The sequence below is a fragment of the Salvelinus alpinus genome, chromosome 30, assembly GCF_045679555.1.
Source record: "Salvelinus alpinus chromosome 30, SLU_Salpinus.1, whole genome shotgun sequence".
Taxonomy (NCBI): Eukaryota; Metazoa; Chordata; class Actinopteri; order Salmoniformes; family Salmonidae; genus Salvelinus; species Salvelinus alpinus.
Genome location: NC_092115.1, coordinates 46,771,233 through 46,790,369, shown reverse-complemented (window position 1 = coordinate 46,790,369; position 19,137 = coordinate 46,771,233). Strand labels below are relative to the sequence as shown.

The 19,137-nt window shown below is 42.1% G+C and overlaps 1 protein-coding gene across 14 annotated transcripts in view; it reads left to right on the top strand.

The window, feature by feature from the left end:
• The window catches only part of LOC139559507 (unconventional myosin-IXb-like), a 72,878-nt gene that overhangs the window by 21,583 nt on the left and 32,158 nt on the right, over positions 1-19,137 (top strand). For 13 of the 14 annotated variants that reach the window (XR_011671781.1, XR_011671784.1, XR_011671780.1 and 10 more), the window contains exons 3-13: positions 5,231-5,325; positions 5,833-5,895; positions 7,367-7,466; positions 15,750-15,850; positions 16,507-16,630; positions 16,760-16,849; positions 17,209-17,325; positions 17,732-17,866; positions 18,058-18,179; positions 18,420-18,561; positions 18,841-19,030. Coding sequence is in view for 9 of the 14 variants with exons in the window: in XM_071375565.1 (XP_071231666.1) it covers positions 5,231-5,325; positions 5,833-5,895; positions 7,367-7,466; positions 15,750-15,850; positions 16,507-16,630; positions 16,760-16,849; positions 17,209-17,325; positions 17,732-17,866; positions 18,058-18,179; positions 18,420-18,561; positions 18,841-19,030 (1,279 nt within the window). In the remaining 5 variants the exon portion in view is untranslated. Of the gene's footprint in view, positions 1-5,230; positions 5,326-5,832; positions 5,896-7,364; positions 7,467-15,033; positions 15,144-15,749; positions 15,851-16,506; positions 16,631-16,759; positions 16,850-17,208; positions 17,326-17,731; positions 17,867-18,057; positions 18,180-18,419; positions 18,562-18,840; positions 19,031-19,137 lie in introns of those variants that run through there. The other variant, XM_071375574.1, reaches the window with a different exon arrangement.

The following is a 19,137-nucleotide window of genomic DNA, read 5'->3' as shown; positions in this document are numbered from 1 at the left end:
GACTATTTCTAGCAGCCAGGTCCCTATGTTTAGGGTCTCGTTCTTCATTTTTTTTTTTTTTTTTGTAACGAGTCAAACTGTTATGGGGAATATCTCTGTCCCTCACATACCAATCAGAGAGTAGCTGGTTATTGTGTGAGGGAGGGGTTGGTTGCTGCTCTGTTCGGGCCCTACAGCTCCATAGGGGAATGTGTATTATGGAGGCCGTGTTGGGGCGTTGGCTAGAGGAGACAGAGAGAGTAAGAGGAGAGGTGGAGAGACCGAGAGAGAGGGAAAGAGGAGTGGAGAACCCAGAACAAGCCAAGACGTATTTCCAGATATTACTTGTTGGAATGTAAAAGCTGTGTTTGAAAGAGGGTTGATAACTCATAGTGTTTACTTCACTATGGAGAGGAGGGAGGAACATTCCTCAGGCTCTAGCAGGCTAGCAGTCAGTTTTACTGGCACACTTGGCTGTTGGAGGGGGAGGGAGCGAGATATAGAAGAGGCAGATTCGGAGGGAGAGGAGAGAGAGGTAGAAAGAGAGCAAGAGAGAGACAAAGGAGATGGGAAGGGGGGGGGAAGAGAAATTGGAAAAATGTGAAAGACAGACAGAATGGGGGGAGGGGGGAGAGAGAGGATCAGAGTGTTCAAAGTAATACTGTATGTACGGAGGCTGTATAGAGGCCTGTGAAGGCACAGCCCTGACGTGTCAAGACAGGATCCCCTACTGTACTGTAGCCCTCATTGGAATCCTCCAATACACCACCACCACCTCAACCCAAATACTGTTCTTCTGTAGGGGTGGAGTCTGGGTCATGTTCAGTGGGCCCAAAATTGTGAAAATATGCTAACCTCTCACCATTACAATAACAGGGGAGGTTAGCATTTTGTAACTGTCTCACTCATCATTATTCACAAATCATTCAGGACTTTCCGTAATCATGGCAGCATCCACATTAAAGTGTTTAGAAACATATTCTATTTTTATTTACAAAAAATAGTTTCTCCAGAATGACACAATACATAATTTACCATTGATTTCTATTGCTTTTGGTCCCCTAAAATAAGGGGGGGAGAAACTATGTACAAAAAGTACTGTAATTTCTAAAGGGTTCACCCAGTATGTATCATTTCAAATTCAAAGTGCTGGACTACAGAGCCAAAACAACAACAACATGTTCACTGTCCCAATACTTTTGGAGGGGTGTGTGTGTGCGCGTGCATGTTTTCCTACATTATCAGGACCAGAACGTCCTGTCAAGGTATGAAAACAAGAAAGAATGTTAAAAGTCATGATTTTAAAAATATTTTTTCCCCCATGTCCTGAATTTGTTCTATTTTAGGCTTTGGGATTAAGGTATAGTGAAAATAGGATTTTGAATGGATATCCATTTTTGCTCCCCAAAAAGTCCTGAAAATTCCATTTTATTCTCAGTAACTAGTGCATATTTCCTACAAATCGCATACAAAATCATCTTATCAATCAGGACTCTGATTGTGACTGTGCTTATGACTCTCTTTGACTAACGTGGTAATCTGAGAAGGACTGGTTTCATAATTGTCACGGCGTCATAATCACCACATCACTCTGAAAACCATCACGGTGTCAGTGTTGGCCTTCCATGGTGATCTAAACATGCGGTAAAAAGTTAATAGACCAATAAGAGAGTTCTAAACCTCTCTGCCGATAACAGCACATTTTCCCTTTTCACCTCCCCACTCAAACCGCTCCCAGGTAATTGTTACCCAGAAATGATTTGATATTGAGATAATAAAAAAAAAATGCTGCATTGGCCCTTTTAAACATACAGTATCTGCTCGTCAAACAGATTTAGTTAATGTCTCACAGCAACACCATACTGTACAGTGCCTTCAGAAAGTATTCACACCCCTTGACTTTTCCACATTTTGTTGTTACAGCCTTTTAACATTTATAAAATGATGATTTTGTGTCACTGGCCTACACACAATACCCCATAATGTCAAAGTGGACATTTTGTTTTCAATTTTGGTAGAACAGGAATTGTTTGTAGGGAAACACACCCCTCCCCCTCGACTCTTACCAGAAGCCGCCGTTCGATATATTCGGAATATGAAGAAGCCTTCTGGTTGAATAGCAGAGTTCCGTGTGTGGTAAACTCAGGCTTAGGAGATCTTATACGTTTGGTTCTATGATATCTTCATCAGCTAATTTCATTTTTTTGTGAATTGTGAAGCATTTACAGTGCCTTCAGAAAGTATTCACACCCCTTGTCTTTTTCCACATTTTGTTGTGTTACAGCCTGAATATAAAATTTATTAAATTGCGATTTTTGTTTCTCTGGCCTTCCATCAATACCCCATAATGTCAAAGTCAAATGTTATTTAAAATGAAAAGCTAAAATGTCTTGAGACAATAAATATTCAACCCTTTTAGTTATGGCAAGCCTAAATCAGTTTCGAAGTAAACATTTGCTTAACAAGTCATGTAATAAGTTGCATGGACTCAATCTGTGTGCAACAATAGTGTTTCACATGTTTTTTTTAATGACTACAGCATTTCTGTACCCCACATAGAATTCTCTGGAAGGTCCCTCGGTCGAGAAGTGAATTTCAAACAGATTCAACCACAAAGATGAGGGAGATTTTCCAATGCCTCGCAAAGAAGGACATCTATTGGTAGATGGGTAAACAAAAAAAAGCAGACACTGAATATCCCTTTGAGCATGGTGAAGTTACACCATTCAAAGTGTAATTAATACTGTATCAATACACCCAATCACTACAACGATACTGGCGTCCTTCTTAATAGGAAGGAAACTGCTCAGGGATTTCACCGAGGCCAATGGTGACTTTAAAACAGTTAGAGTTTAATGGCTGTAATAGGAGAATTGAGGATGGATAAACAACATTGTAGTTACTCCACAATACTAACCTAAGTGACAGAGTGAAAAGAAGGAAGCCTGTACAGAATACAAATATTCCAAAACATATTGGCAAAGAAATAACCTATATCCTGAATACAAAACGTTATGTTTGGAGCAAACACAGCACATCACTGAGTACCACTCTTCATATTTTCAAGCATGGTGGTGGCTGCATCATGTTATGGGTATGCTTGTAACCGGCAAGGAATAGAGCTGAGCACATGCAAAATACTAGAGGAAAATCTGCTTCAGTCTGCTTTCCAACAGACACTGGGAGACAAATTCACCTTTCAGCAGGACAATAACCTAAAACACAAGGCCAAATATATGTATACAGTGCATTCAGAAAGTATTAAAACCCCTTTTACTTTTTCCACATTTTGTTACGTTACAGCCTTATCTAAAATGGATTAAATATATGTTTTCCCTCATCAATAGACACCCAATACCAATACTGACAAAGCAAAAACAGGTTTTTAGAATTTTTGGACATTTTATAAAAAATCTACATATTCATTCAGACTCTTTACTCAGTACTTTGTTGAAGCACCTTTGGCAGCGATTACAGCCTTGCGTCTTCTTGGGTATGACGCTACAAGCTTGGCACACCTGTATTTGGGGAGTTTCTCCAATTCTTCTCTGCAGATCTTCTCAAGCTCTGTCAGGCTGGATGGGGGAGCGTTGCTGCACAGCAATTTTCAGGTATCTCAAGAGATGTTCCATCGGGTTCAAGTCCGGCCTCTGGCTGGGCCACTCAAGGACATTCACAGACTTGTCCCGAAGCCACTCCTGCATTGTCTTGGCTGTGTACTTTAGGGTCGTTGTTCTGTGGTAAGGTGAACCTTTGCCCCAGTCTGAGGTCCTGAGCGCTCTGGAGAAGGTTTCCACCAAGGATCTCACTGTAATTTGCTCCACTGCTGCTGAAAGACATCCCCACAGCATGATTCTGCCACCACCATGCTTCACCATAGGGATGATGAATATTTCAATCTTGGTTTCATCTGACCAGAGAATCTTGTTTCTCATGGTCTGAAAGTCCTTCATGTGCCTTTTGGCAAACTCCAAGCGGGCTGTCATGTCCTTTTTTTTCTGAGGTGTGGTTTCCGTCTGGCCATTCTACCATAAAGGCCTGATTGGTGGAGTGCTGCAGAGATGGTTGTCCTCCTGGAAGGTTCTCCCATCTCCAGAAAGGAACTCTGGAGCTCTGTCAGAGTGACCCTTCTCCACCGATTTCTCAGTTAGGCTGAGTGGCCAGCTCTAGGAAGAGTTTTGGTGGTTCCAAACTTCTATTTAAGAATGGTGGAGGCCACTTTTCTTGGGGACCTTCAATGCTGCAGACATTTTTTGGTACCCTTCCCCAGATCTGTGCCTCGACACAATCCTGTCTCGTAGCTCTACGGACAATTCTTTCGACCTCATGGCTTGGTTTTTGCTCTGACGTGCACTGTCAACTATGGTGCATTTTATATAGACAGGTGTGTGCCTTTCCAAATCATGTCCAATCAATTGCATTTACCACAGGTGGACTCCAAGTTGTAGAAACATGTCAAGGAGTATCTCTGGAAACAGGATGCACCTTAGCTCAATTTCAAGTCTCATAGCAAATGGTCTGAATACTTATGTAAATAATGTATTTTTGTTTTTTAATTCTAAAAACCTGTTTTTGCTTTGTCATTATGGGGTATTGTGTGTAGATTGAGATTTTTATTTTAATCAATTTTAGAATAAGGCTATAATGTAACAATGTGGAAAAAGTTAAGGGGTCTGAATAATTTCCGAATGCACTTACACGAGTTGCTTACCAAAACGACATGTATTCCTGAGTGGCCTAGTTACAGTTTTGACTTAAATTGGCTTGAAAATATATAGCAAGAATTGAAAATGGCTGTCTAGCAATGATAAAAAAAGAATGTACAACTATTGTACAATCCAGGTGTGCAAAGCTCTTAGATTTACCCAGAGACTCACAGCTGTAATCGCTGGCAAAGGTGATTCTGACATGTATTGACCCAGGGGTGTGAATACCTCTGTGAATTAGATATTTCTGTATTTCATTTTAAATCAATTTGCCAAAATTTCTAAACACGTTTTCACTTTGTCATTATGGGGTATTGTGTGTAGATGAATGAGAAAATATATTTAACCCATTTTTAATTCAGGCTGTAACACAGCAAAATGTGGAATAAGTCGAGGGGTATGAATACTTTCTGAAGGCACTGTATTTGTAGTGTTTGTAAAAATGCCAAATATTAGATTTAGCTTATGGTGACCCAGCCCTTTACAGTACCTCATCAGTTTTTGTAACTGTAAATAATATCTCCTCTCGCTCTGTTTCTAAATAGGCGTTTGGCAACGCGAAGACGGCACAGAACAACAACTCCAGCCGCTTTGGGAAGTTCATCCGGCTCAACTATCTAGAGAGTGGGGTGGTGAGAGGGTGAGGCAGTGTGTTTGTGTTATCATGTATTGCATGACATTTTTCACACCATAGCAACACCTGTTGCTGCATGATGGCTGTATCATCACAGAAACAAGATACCATTCACTTTTAAATCAGTGCGATGGTTCATTTTTTTTAGACTTGCCTGGGTGCCTGTCTGTTTCTGCTTTCTTGCCAACGTCTTATAGCAAAGAGCACAAACAGATCTGGGACCAGGCTATATTTCCTCACTGAATGGCAACCACATTTTCATCAGTGAGTTTCTGGGTAAAATTGATTTGGTTTATTTATGTAGTTCCTAGCTGCCAGTGTCACAGTGAAGGGAGCCTGTCTCTCAAACATGACTGCTGTCATAACCTTTCTTTTTAGTTCACAGCACACTTATTTGGCTTTATTTTTGAAATCAGACATAAGTACATAAATCAGACATTTGTACACAAGCCACACTTCTATCAGTTGTTGGTATCGATTTTGAATTGATTGATCTGTGTGTCTCCCTTGCAGGGCAGTAGTTGAGAAGTACTTGCTGGAGAAGTGTCGACTGGTGTTCAGAGCTAAGAATGAAAGGTATGGCTGGACTAGCAGAGATCTGACACACACACACACACACACAGGTATAGATGGAGTAGAAGGGAAGAACTGGCGCTCGACAAACATTTTCCCGCTATTGACGTAAATTAATGATTCAAGCGAAAGCAGGTGCAACTCTGGCTTATCTAAATTTTGACTCTGTCCCTTACTGAATGAGTCCTTGTTTGGGATATTGAAATGAGTGCATCCAAGAACAATTTTTTATGAAGGTGCTCAACACTAATTCAGGAAATTCACGCTCAGATCATTTGTCATAGCAGCATCACATCAACTATTCTATGAAGCAATTTTGTGCTTCTTACTTTCACAGGCTGTAGGGTTAATGCCACACAAACAGCATGCGCTCCTGTGACTGTAGTGCATAAAAGGCTTGTTATTTTATTAGCTTCTCTTATTTAAAGTTGAACCCTGGTCTGAAGTGTAACTTAAAGTCTACTTCACTTTCTTATTAATTCAAATCATGCGGAAAAGCATAGAGAAGGTATAAGTGATAGCACCACTATACATTACTCTCTTGCTGCAAAATAGAAACTAATGATGGAAACACTTAAAGATGGACTCCACATTAGGGGAAACGCCCTCCAGCGCCTTTGTTTTTTGTTTTGTTGACTAAACAGGTGAGCAGCATGGTAAAAAAAAATTGCAGTACATATTCTGCTGTTCTATGTCGTCCGAGGGGTGTAAAACATGTTTTTTTTTGCTGTCACTTCTTTGTTGCTGTAATATCCCAAACAGACGTTGCAGTTTCACTATTTAGGATTTTCAGCTTTAAAGGCCCAGTGCAGCGTTTTTATATAAATATCAAATATTTTCTGGGTAACAGTTAAAAGTACCTTACTGTAATAGTTTTCCATTAAAATTGACAAAAATAGCTTTTCAGCTTAATTTTACTAGGACTGTCTGGGAGTGGAACTTTTTTTTTATTGGTCTATTAACTCATTTACCACCTGGTGTTGTCACCAGGCAAGCTGAAACTCCCGCCCATGCAAACCTGCTGATTAGATGGTCCTGTGTAGATTGTTTTTTCAACCAGCAACGATTAGGTAATAACACTGATAAATACATTTTTTTAAAGTTTAGTGTTAGTTTCATCAGCTATTGTACAATATGATACAAATCACACAATCACACCATTTGAATCACGTTACAATTTTTATTACAGATGAATGTACTATATATACACACTAATGATTAACAGTCTGACTGGAGACCTATGTTTTTCCTGACCAGGGAATAACCAGAGCCTTACAGTAGTTGTTGCCTATAACTAAGGCCTGGAATTTTTCCTGGTCAGGTCATGCAGTCAGAGAAAAACTCCTTGCCCTCTCTACAGTACAGTATAACCTCTAACATCTGACCTTTAGGACCTACTATGTGTTCTAGTACCTGCTGGTGGGGGCTTCTGACTGAAACACACACAGTATGACCTCTGACCCTTGACCTCTAGGAACTACCATGTGTTCTACTACCTGCTGGTGGGAGCATCCACGGAGGAGCAGAGAGAGTTCAGTCTGCTGCAGCCTGAAGACTACACATATCTACAACAGGTACTCACTCACTCACTCACTCACTCTCTCACACACACACATTCACACTCTCTCTCACACACACATTCCCACTCACTCACTCTCACACACACACATTCACGCTCATTCACTCTCACACACATTCACACTCACTCACTCTCACACACACACACATTCACTCACATACACACTAACACAGGGTATACACCAGTTCAGTTGAGTTCATTAACGTCATAATCATTACACACTAGGGTTTAATAGCGGGAACCGGGTTACTGAGATTTCCCAACCAAACCCACTACCATTTCCCGGGATAAATAACTGCGAGAAACTGGTCAATTATAATAAATTATTTCTATGAACAGCATGACGTGAAATAAAACTGTTAAAATTATATGCGATGTCTAAATCTGGCTTCTCTATGGCCTTCTCTGCTATCTATATGATCAATCATCAACGCTCAGGGTGGGGACAGACAGTGCATGTCAGTATGGAGCGCAGTTCACAATGCATGTATCATCTCATCAGCTGGTAACTTTTTTTCTTGTGACGAGTAGGCCTACAGTAGCCTAATATTAGGACTGAATCCTCGTCTAATTTACATATCTCCATCTAGGTTTTGGGGGTCACATTATTTTTGCACTGTAAAGATTTTTTATTTTATTGCAACTGCAGAGTTTTAATACAGTCAATCACTCGAATATCGTTGCTTTAAATCAGTGTGCACGCAAGCACTTTCTCAGTCTTACCCTCTCTCCATCCATCCCATTCAAATTGCATCCAAAATAGATAATCCTGTTCAAGATGGATGGATGTCCCATCCACCCCTTTCAGGTAAAACATTCAATGCAGTATTAGCCTTGTACACTGAGTGTACAAAACATTAAGAACACACACATTCCTAATATTGAGTTGCACCCCCTGATTTGCCCTCAAAACAGCCTCAATTCGTCGGGGCATGGACTCTACAAGGTGTCGAAAGTGTTCCACGGGGATGCTGGCCCATGTTGACGCCAATGCTTCCCATGTTGATGTCAAGTGGGCTTTATGTCCTTTGGGTGGTGGACCATTCTTGATACACATGGGAAACTGTTGAGCATGAAAAACCCAACAGCAATGCAGTTCTCGACACAAACTGATGTGCCTGGCACCTACTACCATAACCTGTTCAAAGGCACTTAAATAATTTGTCTTGCCCATTCACTCTCTGAATGGCACACATACACAATCCATGTCTCAAGGCTTAAAAATCATTCTTTAAAACCTCTACGGGATGAGTGTCCCTAAACGGGGACGGTTGTTGCTGACGAGCGCCAATGTGACTAGAATGGCGTCGTATACAACAGCCAACTTTCTGGGACATAGACATGTCTTATATGGGCAGAAAAATTAACAAGAATTTAAGTTTTCTGCAGTGTCCTATTAACAGTAGCTATTAACAGTGAAAAAATACCATGATATTGTTTGAGAGTGCACAACAACAACTTTTATCACGGCAACTGGTTTGATACATTTACATTTAAGTCATTTAGCAGACGCTCTTATCCAGAGCGACTTACAAATTGGTGCATTCACCTTATGATATCCAGTGGAACAACCACTTTACAATAGTGCATCTAACTCTTTTAAGGGGGGGGGGGGGGTTAGAAGGATTACTTTATCCTATCCTAGGTATTCCTTAAAGAGGTGGGGTTTCAGGTGTCTCCGGAAGGTGGTGATTGACTCCGCTGACCTGGCGTCGTGAGGGAGTTTGTTCCACCATTGGGGTGCCAGAGCAGCGAACAGTTTTGACTGGGCTGAGCGGGAACTGTACTTCCTCAGAGGTAGGGAGGCGAGCAGGCCAGAGGTGGATGAACGCAGTGCCCTTGTTTGGGTGTAGGGCCTGATCAGAGCCTGAAGGTACGGAGGTGCCGTTCCCCTCACAGCTCCGTAGGCAAGCACCATGGTCTTGTAACGGATGCGAGCTTCAACTGGAAGCCAGTGGAGAGAGCGGAGGAGCGGGGTGACGTGAGAGAACTTGGGAAAGTTGAACACCAGACGGGCTGCGGCGTTCTGGATGAGTTGTAGGGGTTTAATGGCACAGGCAGGGAGCCCAGCCAACAGCGAGTTGCAGTAATCCAGACGGGAGATGACAAGTGCCTGGATTAGGACCTGCGCCGCTTCCTGCGTGAGGCAGGGTCGTACTCTGCGAATGTTGTAGCGCATGAACCTACAGGAACGGGTCACCGCCTTGATGTTAGTTGAGAATGACAGGGTGTTGTCCAGGATCACGCCAAGGTTCTTAGCACTCTGGGAGGAGGACACAATGGAGTTGTCAACCGTGATGGCGAGATCATGGAACGGGCAGTCCTTCCCCGGGAGGAAGAGCAGCTCCGTCTTGCCGAGGTTCAGCTTGAGGTGGTGATCCGTCATCCACACTGATATGTCTGCCAGACATGCAGAGATGCGATTCACCACCTGGTTATCAGAGGGGGGAAAGGAGAAGATTAATTGTGTGTCGTCTGCATAGCAATGATAGGAGAGACCATGTGAGGATATGACAGAGCCAAGTGACTTGGTGTATAGCGAGAATAGGAGAGGGCCTAGAACAGAGCCCTGGGGGACACCAGTGGTGAGAGCACGTGGTGCGGAGACAGATTCTCGCCACGCCACCTGGTAGGAGCGACCTGTCAGGTAGGACGCAATCCAAGCGTGGGCCGCGCCGGAGATGCCCAGCTCGGAGAGGGTGGAGAGGAGGATCTGATGGTTCACAGTATCAAAGGCAGCCGATAGGTCTAGAAGGATGAGAGCAGAGGAGAGAGAGTTAGCTTTAGCAGTGCGGAGCGCCTCCGTGACACAGAGAAGAGCAGTCTCAGTTGAATGACTAGTCTTGAAACCTGACTGATTTGGATCAAGAAGGTCATTCTGAGAGAGATAGCAGGAGAGCTGGCCAAGGACGGCACGTTCAAGAGTTTTGGAGAGAAAAGAAAGAAGGGATACTGGTCTGTAGTTGTTGACATCGGAGGGATCGAGTGTAGGTTTTTTCAGAAGGGGTGCAACTCTCGCTCTCTTGAAGACGGAAGGGACGTAGCCAGCGGTCAAGGATGAGTTGATGAGCGAGGTGAGGTAAGGGAGAAGGTCTCCGGAAATGGTCTGGAGAAGAGAGGAGGGGATAGGGTCAAGCGGGCAGGTTGTTGGGCGGCCGGCCGTCACAAGACGCGAGATTTCATCTGGAGAGAGAGGGGAGAAAGAGGTCAAAGCACAGGGTAGGGCAGTGTGAGCAGAACCAGCGGTGTCGTTTGACTTAGCAAACGAGGATCGGATGTCGTCGACCTTCTTTTCAAATTCATATACATAAATACATTCACCTCTGAAGGTAAATAATGTACTTACATTCAGTAATCTTGCTCTGATTTGTCATCCTGAGGGTCCCAGTGATAAAATGTAGCATAGTTTTGTTTTCTAAAATAAATGTTTGTTCAAATGTAGGAACTGGGGTCTACAGTTTGATCCCACTGCTGTCTCTGGCTCCACACCCACCCTGCCCGGCCATCGAGATGTGTGAAAGTTAGTGTATAAGCTAATGATCCATCATATATGACATTCCTGGGAGTGTGTAAACTTAAATTCTTTATAACCATAGCATTTTTGTATGTTCTCTATAGTTATGCACTTCAAAATGTATCAATTGACCAATTCGGCACATTTGGGCAAACTCCTGGCAGACTTGATACAAAATATTGTGCAGTAATGTAATTCTTCACTGGATCAGTCTGAAACGTTGCACACACACTGCTGCCATCTGGTGGCCAAAATCTAAATTACACCTAGACTCCTACCTGAAAGTATGGCTTTTCTCTTGCATTTCAAAGATGATAAAAAAATATATATTTAAACGCATGTTTTTTTGTTTGTATTATCTTTTACCAAATCTAATGTGTTATTCTCCTACATTCATTTCACATTTCCACAAACTTCAACGTGTTTCCTTTCAAATGGTATCAAGAATATGCATATCCATGCTTCAGGTCCTGAGCTACAGGCAGTTAGATTTGGGTATGTCATTTTAGGCGAAATTTGAAAAAAAGGGTACGATCTTAGAGGTTTCTAACGTGTCTCCTCCCCTTCATCTACACTGATTGTAGTGGATTTAACAAGTGACATCAATAGCTTTCACCTTGATTCACCTGGTCAGTCTATGTCATGGAAAGAGCAAGGGTTCCTAATGTTTCGTACACCCAGTTTATTTACCTAATGAATGATGGGTTAATATGCATAAGCTTCTAACTTATAGCCTCTGTCATCATGTTCTCTTGCACAATACGCACCTGCTCTCCTATGGCCTCGAATAACTAGAATAGCTTGTTGGAAAATTGTTTGAGCAGGGATGCAAGCTTGCTCTTGTTTGCTGAATGTTAAATACATTCTTTCAAACTCCCAACGAGTTTGAAAGAAGAGAATGCGCGACAGCAATAGGCTATAGCAGTTATTTATTCATGTCAGACCCATAGCCATTCAATCTTCGTGAAGAGAAGAGAAAGCCGTCTGCATCTTATTCTAGTCCTATATTATTCAAGCATGTCATTACAATGATGAAGATAAGAACAACTAATCTTATTTAAGTTAAAGGTAGACTCAGCGGATATACGTTGCCAGTAGCGGTACCACAGATATTGAAATGAGCAAGATGCAAGACTTTGCTCTCAAACACGTTGCACAATATTAGGGGATTTATTATGAAAGGTAGGCTATATCTGTCAGCCTACTAATTATAAAAATGTGACATAGGCCCTATTAGATTTCAACATTTTTTTAAATCAAATTCACTAGCCTTTAATTGTAACTTTGCAGGCCGCATGTCCTGCACCAGAATCACAGTACAGTAATACAGTACACACTCAAAATGATTACTGGAGCGTGTTTCATTTATTTACCCAAGAGAGCATACATCTATGGGCCTTTAAGTTTTTCTGTTGTGCGTAACGTGCGGTAGCCTATAGCCCATTATATGTATTGCATAACGGCACAATCATTTGGGCTTGGTCTCATAAAATGTATTTTTAATGTAGGGTTCATCTAGCTCCGGTAGCGTCAGGCCTGAATTTTCATGCAGATCAAAGCTATCACTTCCGGTTTTGGCAGGACATACCGGGATACCCGGGAGAAAAGTGATTTATTCTCAGGAGGGAACATTTAGTGTAAAATACAGGGAAAATATGAAATCTTATTACACACATCCTGTGGCTGTAATCAACTGAGAGTGCAGGGTGTTCCAGTGAGAACGTCGTTCCCCTAGTGGTCTTTATTCTCAGATTCGTGTATATGATATACATTGTGCTATAAATCCATCTGAGCAATATTGATACAGTGCAGTATATCTGTGTGAAATATGCAGAAATCTATGTTTATTACTTTGTCACGAGAATTATGTTCTCAATGTTCATAACCCTATTCAATTAAACTACTCGGTCTGCAACCCAGAATTTATAAGATACTGGTTGAATGAAACAGACGGAGGCCCAGCTATGATAGTCAAAATGTTTATTCACGAGAACGTTCTGAAGTCCACAATACAAAGACATCCATTTTATAGCGGCGCACATACTTCCACACAAACAGTAGGTATCCTACGCACATACTGTATCAATACCCAGCCGGCAAAGATTAGGGACCATGAGAAGCATTCCCTGTCCTCCCTCAAATCTCTGGGCCCTAGACAAGGTCGGCACCGAATCTGTGTTTAAGATACTATAGAGACATATTGTACAGATATATTGTTTTACCCTAATTCTGACTAAAACTACACACTTCATTTATTATAATTTTACTGACTAAGACGACAGACATCATTAATAATAATTTGATGATTCTAATGTATTTCATTGATGATTCTAATCAATTACATACAATTATATAGTTTCAGGGTGGAATATTCTAATCATTCATTTAAACATATAAATTCCATTCACATACTTATCCTCTCTTGGGTACGTGAGACGTTAGCGTCCCACCTCTTCAACAGCCAGTGAAACTGCTGGGCGCCAAATTCAAATACAGAAATACTCATTATAGAAATTCAGAAAATAAAACATATTTTACATAGGTTTAAAGATTAACTTCTTGTGAATCCAACCACGGTGTCAGATTTTTTTTAAATGCCTTACGGCGAATGCATACCTTACGATTATTTGAGAACATAGCCCACTAGACAAATCATTACAAACAGTAACCAGCCAGGTAGAACAGTTACACAATTTAGAAATAGAGATAAAATGAATCCCTTACCTTTGATGATCTTCATATGGTTGCACTCAGCAGACATTCATTTACTCAATAAATTTTCCTTTTGTTCGATAAAGTCTCTTTATACACAAAAACCTCAGTTTTGTTCGCGCGTTTTCTTCAGTAATCCACAGGCTCAAACGCAGTCAAAACAGGAAGACAAAAAAATCCAAATTGTATCCGTAAAGTTCATAGAAACATGTCAAACGATGTTTATATTCTAACCTCAGGTTGTTTTTAGCCTAAATAATCGATACTATTTCAACCGGACAATAACGTCGTCAATTTAAAAGGTAAACAAGAAACGCACTCTCTCGGTCGCGCTCATGAAAAAGCTCTGTGACACTTTAGGGTCCACTCATTCAGACTGCTCTTACTTCTTCATTTTTCAGAATATAAGCCTGAAACAATTTCTAAAGACTGTTGACATCTAGTGGAAGGCATAGAAACTTCAATTTGAGTCCTAAGTCAATGGATACTGTAATGGCATTGAATAGAAAACGACAAAACCAAAACATTAACTACTTCCTGAAAGGATTTTTCTCAGGTTATCACCTGTCAAATCAGTTCTGTTATACTCAGACACTATTTTAACAGTTTTGGAAACTTTAAAGTGTTTTCTATCCAAATCTACCAGTTATATGCATATCATATATTCTGGGCCCGAGAAGCAGGCAGTTTAATTCGGGCATGCATTTCATCCAAAATTCCGAATGCTGCCCCCTACCCTAGAGAAGTTAAGATAAAAAAAGATGTGGAGCATGTATGGAAGTCAATATTTTATAACTTTTCATAGAAAGCCTGGTTTGGAGAGCTCTACCGTATTGCTCTATTTATTATTAAAATGTGTCCCAAATGGCACCCCATTCCCTATGTAGTGCACAACCTTTGAACAGGGCCCATAGGACTCTGGTCAAAAGTAGTGCAAACTATGTATGGAATAGAGTGCCATTGGCCCTGATCAAAAGTAATGCACTATGTAGGGAATACGGTGACATTTGGGACGAACATTACATGCTGACCAAACCGAATGCACGCGTTCACATGTTGATTTTGTACCCCCACACCAGACACGATCAGGACACGCAGGTTGAAATATCAAAACAAACTCTGAACCAATGATATTCATTTGGGGACATATCGAAAAGCATTAAACATTCATGGCAATGTAGCTAGCTAGCTTGCTGTTGTTAGCTAATTTGTCCTGTGATATTAACATTGGGTTGTTATTTTAAATGAAATGCACAAGGTCCTCTACTCCTACAATTAATTCATAAATAAAACGGTAAACCGAATTCCTTTCTCGTCATCTCTCCTCCTTCCACAGGCTTCTTTTTTACATCTTTGGACTTTAATATGGCGGTTGGCAACCAACTTTACGGTGCATTACTACAACCGACTGGAGTGTGGATGTCAGTTCATCTTTCAATCACCCACGTGGGTATATACTCCTACACACCAATGAGGAGATGGGAGAGGCCGGACTTGCAGCGCGTTGAGTGTCACAAATAGAACCTATTTCTATTTTAGCGCCTGGCCACGCAGGACCTCGCTGAGGCGTGTGAGCAGTGTGGGTGCAATGATTGAATAACGTGTATGTGTACATTTATTTTTGCAACACTCTCGCACGCGATGCGAGCGGTGTGGTCAGCATGTTAGTGTCAAACAGAGTTAATCTCTAGTCTCTGACGCAAGGCATTCTGGTACTTGCGTCAATAGCGTATTCCAATACAACAGAAATATGTACATAGTTCTCTCAATCTCCATCACATGAATTTTAATACAAGTACTCTTACATATGTAAATAACTGTAAAATAAAATATCTTTAGATACAGCTCCATGAATTAACTGCAAACATTAACTCTGTAACCCATTAAAGTCCATAAGCCTGTACTCCAGCAATACAGATGCTAAAAGCATGTCTTCATATTTTCTCTTTATTTTCTGTCAATTGTCTCTCTATTTTCTCTTTTTTTCTGTCTAAGTGTATTGAGATTTTTTTTAATTGTTTCAATTAAAATACTCTCTGTCACTCTGCTCAGGAGTACTTTCATTTAGAAGACGCTGAGAATCTCAGACATGAGTTCGAGAGGCTTCATCAGGCCATGGAGATGGTGGGATTCCTGCCCTCCACTAAGAAACAGTACGTATGGATATTTCTAGGGTTAACCTCTTCAGGCGAGCGAGACAGAGTGTGTGCGACGAAGAGAGAAAGAGTGAAGTAGACAGAGGGAGACAAACTATAGTTTATAGAGATATCTCAGAAACCTTATCCTCTCCTCTTTACGTCCCCTGTACCATACTCTTTTCATCTGTCATGATCCCTGATATTATCTTTTTCATGAAGAGTTTCTGCCACAGTCACACCTGATGGAACTAAAACAGTCCGTATGTAACAGTGCAACTCTCCAAGAACTCCACCGCTCTCTCCCATTTCCGCAGCAGGTTAGAGCTTGTCAGTCCTAGCAGGAGAAAAATGCAGGGAACATTTCAGCAGCAGACCTCTGATCATGGCGTTAGGGTGTGTCAGGTGGAACAGTAGAACTTAGTTGCTCACCTAGTGGCCTACTGTGGCTGTTTCTCAATGTAAATTTATGGTAGCTTGTAAACGATTATGCGTGTATATATGTATTGTACCCTTGAAATAAGGATGATGCCATAACTCATACTACTAGCCAGTGAGAGGCGCTCATGGTGTGTGAAACTGTTATCCAGGTGTATTGCGACCCTATGTTTTCTTGTGCAGGATATGATCAGTAATCCTGGTGTATTGTATAATAATCGTGCGTTTCTGTGTAGGATATTTTCCATGCTCTCTGCCATCCTGTATCTGGGCAACGTGACGTACAACCAATCGGAAGACGGCCAGGGGCTGGAAGCGGGGCCAGCAGATGTCCTCTCAACCCTGTCTGACCTGCTCAAGGTAGAGGAATCAATCAGTCAGTCAATATATTTATTGTGTAATCATTCAATCAATCATTATCTTTAGTCTCACCTGCTTAGAGGAACACCTGTACACAGCGTTAACTGACAATCTGCTCTGTTCTCATAGGTCAAACAGGAGTTGCTGGTGGAGGCTTTGACCAAGAGGAAACAAACAACAGCCAATGACAAATTAGTGTTACACTACACTCTCAAAGAAGTAGGGGTTCTAACACCAGTTACATTTATTTGACTTTTTCTTCCTCACATGACATGAGGGAAAACTCCAGAATGTAGTTATAGCCAGGACCTGGATATTTTCCTTGTCACGTGTCGTCAGAAAAAAATTGGTGCCCTGCTATTGTGGACTTATATGGCTCTTGTTAGCTTTGCAGCCCTTTTTTGGGGTGTTTCTTGCTGTTATCCTATAGGCCATAACGATTGGTGTCTTGTCGTTGTCCTACCCAGGCTGTGACTACTGTTGTCTTGTTGTTGTCCTACCCAGGCTGTAAATATTGTCGTCTTGTTATTGTCCTACCCAGGCTGTGACAATCATTGTCTTGTTATTGTCCTTCCTAGGCTGTGACAGCGCGGGACTCCATGGCCAAGTCTCTGTACAGCTCTCTGTTTGACTGGATTGTCCTGCACATCAACCACGCTCTGCTCAACAGACGAGACATGGAGGAGGCCGTCTCTGTAAGATAACCATTCACTGTACTAACCCTAACCCAGAGACAACCCTAACCTAACCCTTTCACTGCAGCTTTAAAGCCACGGTCTGTAACTTTCACTTCCAGTAAAAAGTGCTGCCCCTGCATTTGTTTGACAACCTTTCACTGTACTAACCCTAACCCAGAGACAACCCTAACCTAACCCTTTCACTGCAGCTTTAAAGCCACGATCTGTAACTTTCACTTCCAGTAAAACGTGCTGCCCCTGCATTTGTTTGACAACCTTTCAACGCAGCTTTAGAAAGTATTAGTTTGACTTTTATTATTACACATTTAACTTTTCAATTTTCTCAATTTTCTTTCTCTGCATTGTTGGGAAGGGCCCGTTAAGTAAGCAGGGAAAAATTTATTTATATTAAGATTATTTTTAGTGTTTGTCCATAGGTATCCTGGATATATTTGGTTTTGAGGATTTCCAGACGAATAGCTTTGAACAGTTCTGCATCAACTACGCCAACGAGAAACTACAGTATTACTTCAACCAGCACATCTTCAAGCTGGAGCAGGTGAGCTCTATAAGGGAAAGGAAAGGGGGATAAGTCGTCAGTCGCACAACTGAATGCACTATAAACCCTTCACCCCATAAAAAGGGTCCCTTCATGTGAAGTTAAATCAGCTCTAATTGGGAGTCAATCGTCATTTATTCATTCATCCACCCATCTATTCACGCATCCATCCGTCCATCCATCTATTCCAGAAGGAGTACCAGGCAGAGGGGATCAGCTGGAGTACCATAGACTACACGGACAACCTGGGCTGTATCCATCTGATCAGCCAGAAACCCACTGGGCTTTTCCACCTACTGGATGAGGAGAGCAAGTAAGTCTGGGAGGGCCAAGAGTTTGAACCTAAAACTAGGGCCCAGAGTGTTTCTAGTCAGGTCACGTGGTCAGGAAAATCTCCTGGCCCTGTCTGCAAGGGCTGTATCTCAGTAGTCTGTAGTTACGTCTTGTCTTGTACCTTTATCACCACTGATTTAGAGGAAGTGGACAGGTGAAAAGAAGCTTACTGGTTGGCTTCCTCTATTGCTTTTGTCTAACCCAGTCTTTGTGTCCTTAGTCTCCCTCAGGCCACGGATGACACTCTGCTGAACAAGTTCAAGCAGCAGCATCAAGACAACCCATACTTCGTCCCCACCACAGTGATGTTACCAGCCTTCGTCATCCAACACTTCGCTGGGAAGGTCAAATACCAGATCAAGGTAGAGAAAGGGCAAGGGGAGCAACCTATTAGTCTACACTGTCAGTCGAAAGGACATCACACAGCTAACTGTCCTGCTTCCAACCCTTTCTTTGTCCTGTCTTCCTCCTCTCATTGTGTCCCTCTCCCTCTACATCTCCTTCCTCTCCTCCTTCCTCCATCCCTCTTCCTCTCTACCTCCCTGTGTCTCTCTCTCCCTTCTCAACCCCTCTCCCTCGTCATCTCCTCTCATTCCCTCTCTCTACCTCTCCTCTTCCCCTCCTCTCCTTATCACGATCAGGATTTCCGGAAGAAGAACACGGATCACATGCGTCCGGACATCGTGGCATTGCTACGTAGCAGCGAGCGGGCATTCATGCGTCAGCTGATTGGGTCAGACCCGGTGGCAGTGTTCCGATGGGGCATCCTCCGGGCCACCATACGCATCATAGCGGCCTTCAACGAGGCCGGAAGCCGCCGGGCAGTCCCAGGTAGGCTTCACTTTAGATACCCTCTCTCCTAGACCTGTCCAATCAGGGTATTTCACGTTTACATGAACTGGCCGGGCAAGAGAAAACTGTGCTCTTTTTATGAGCAT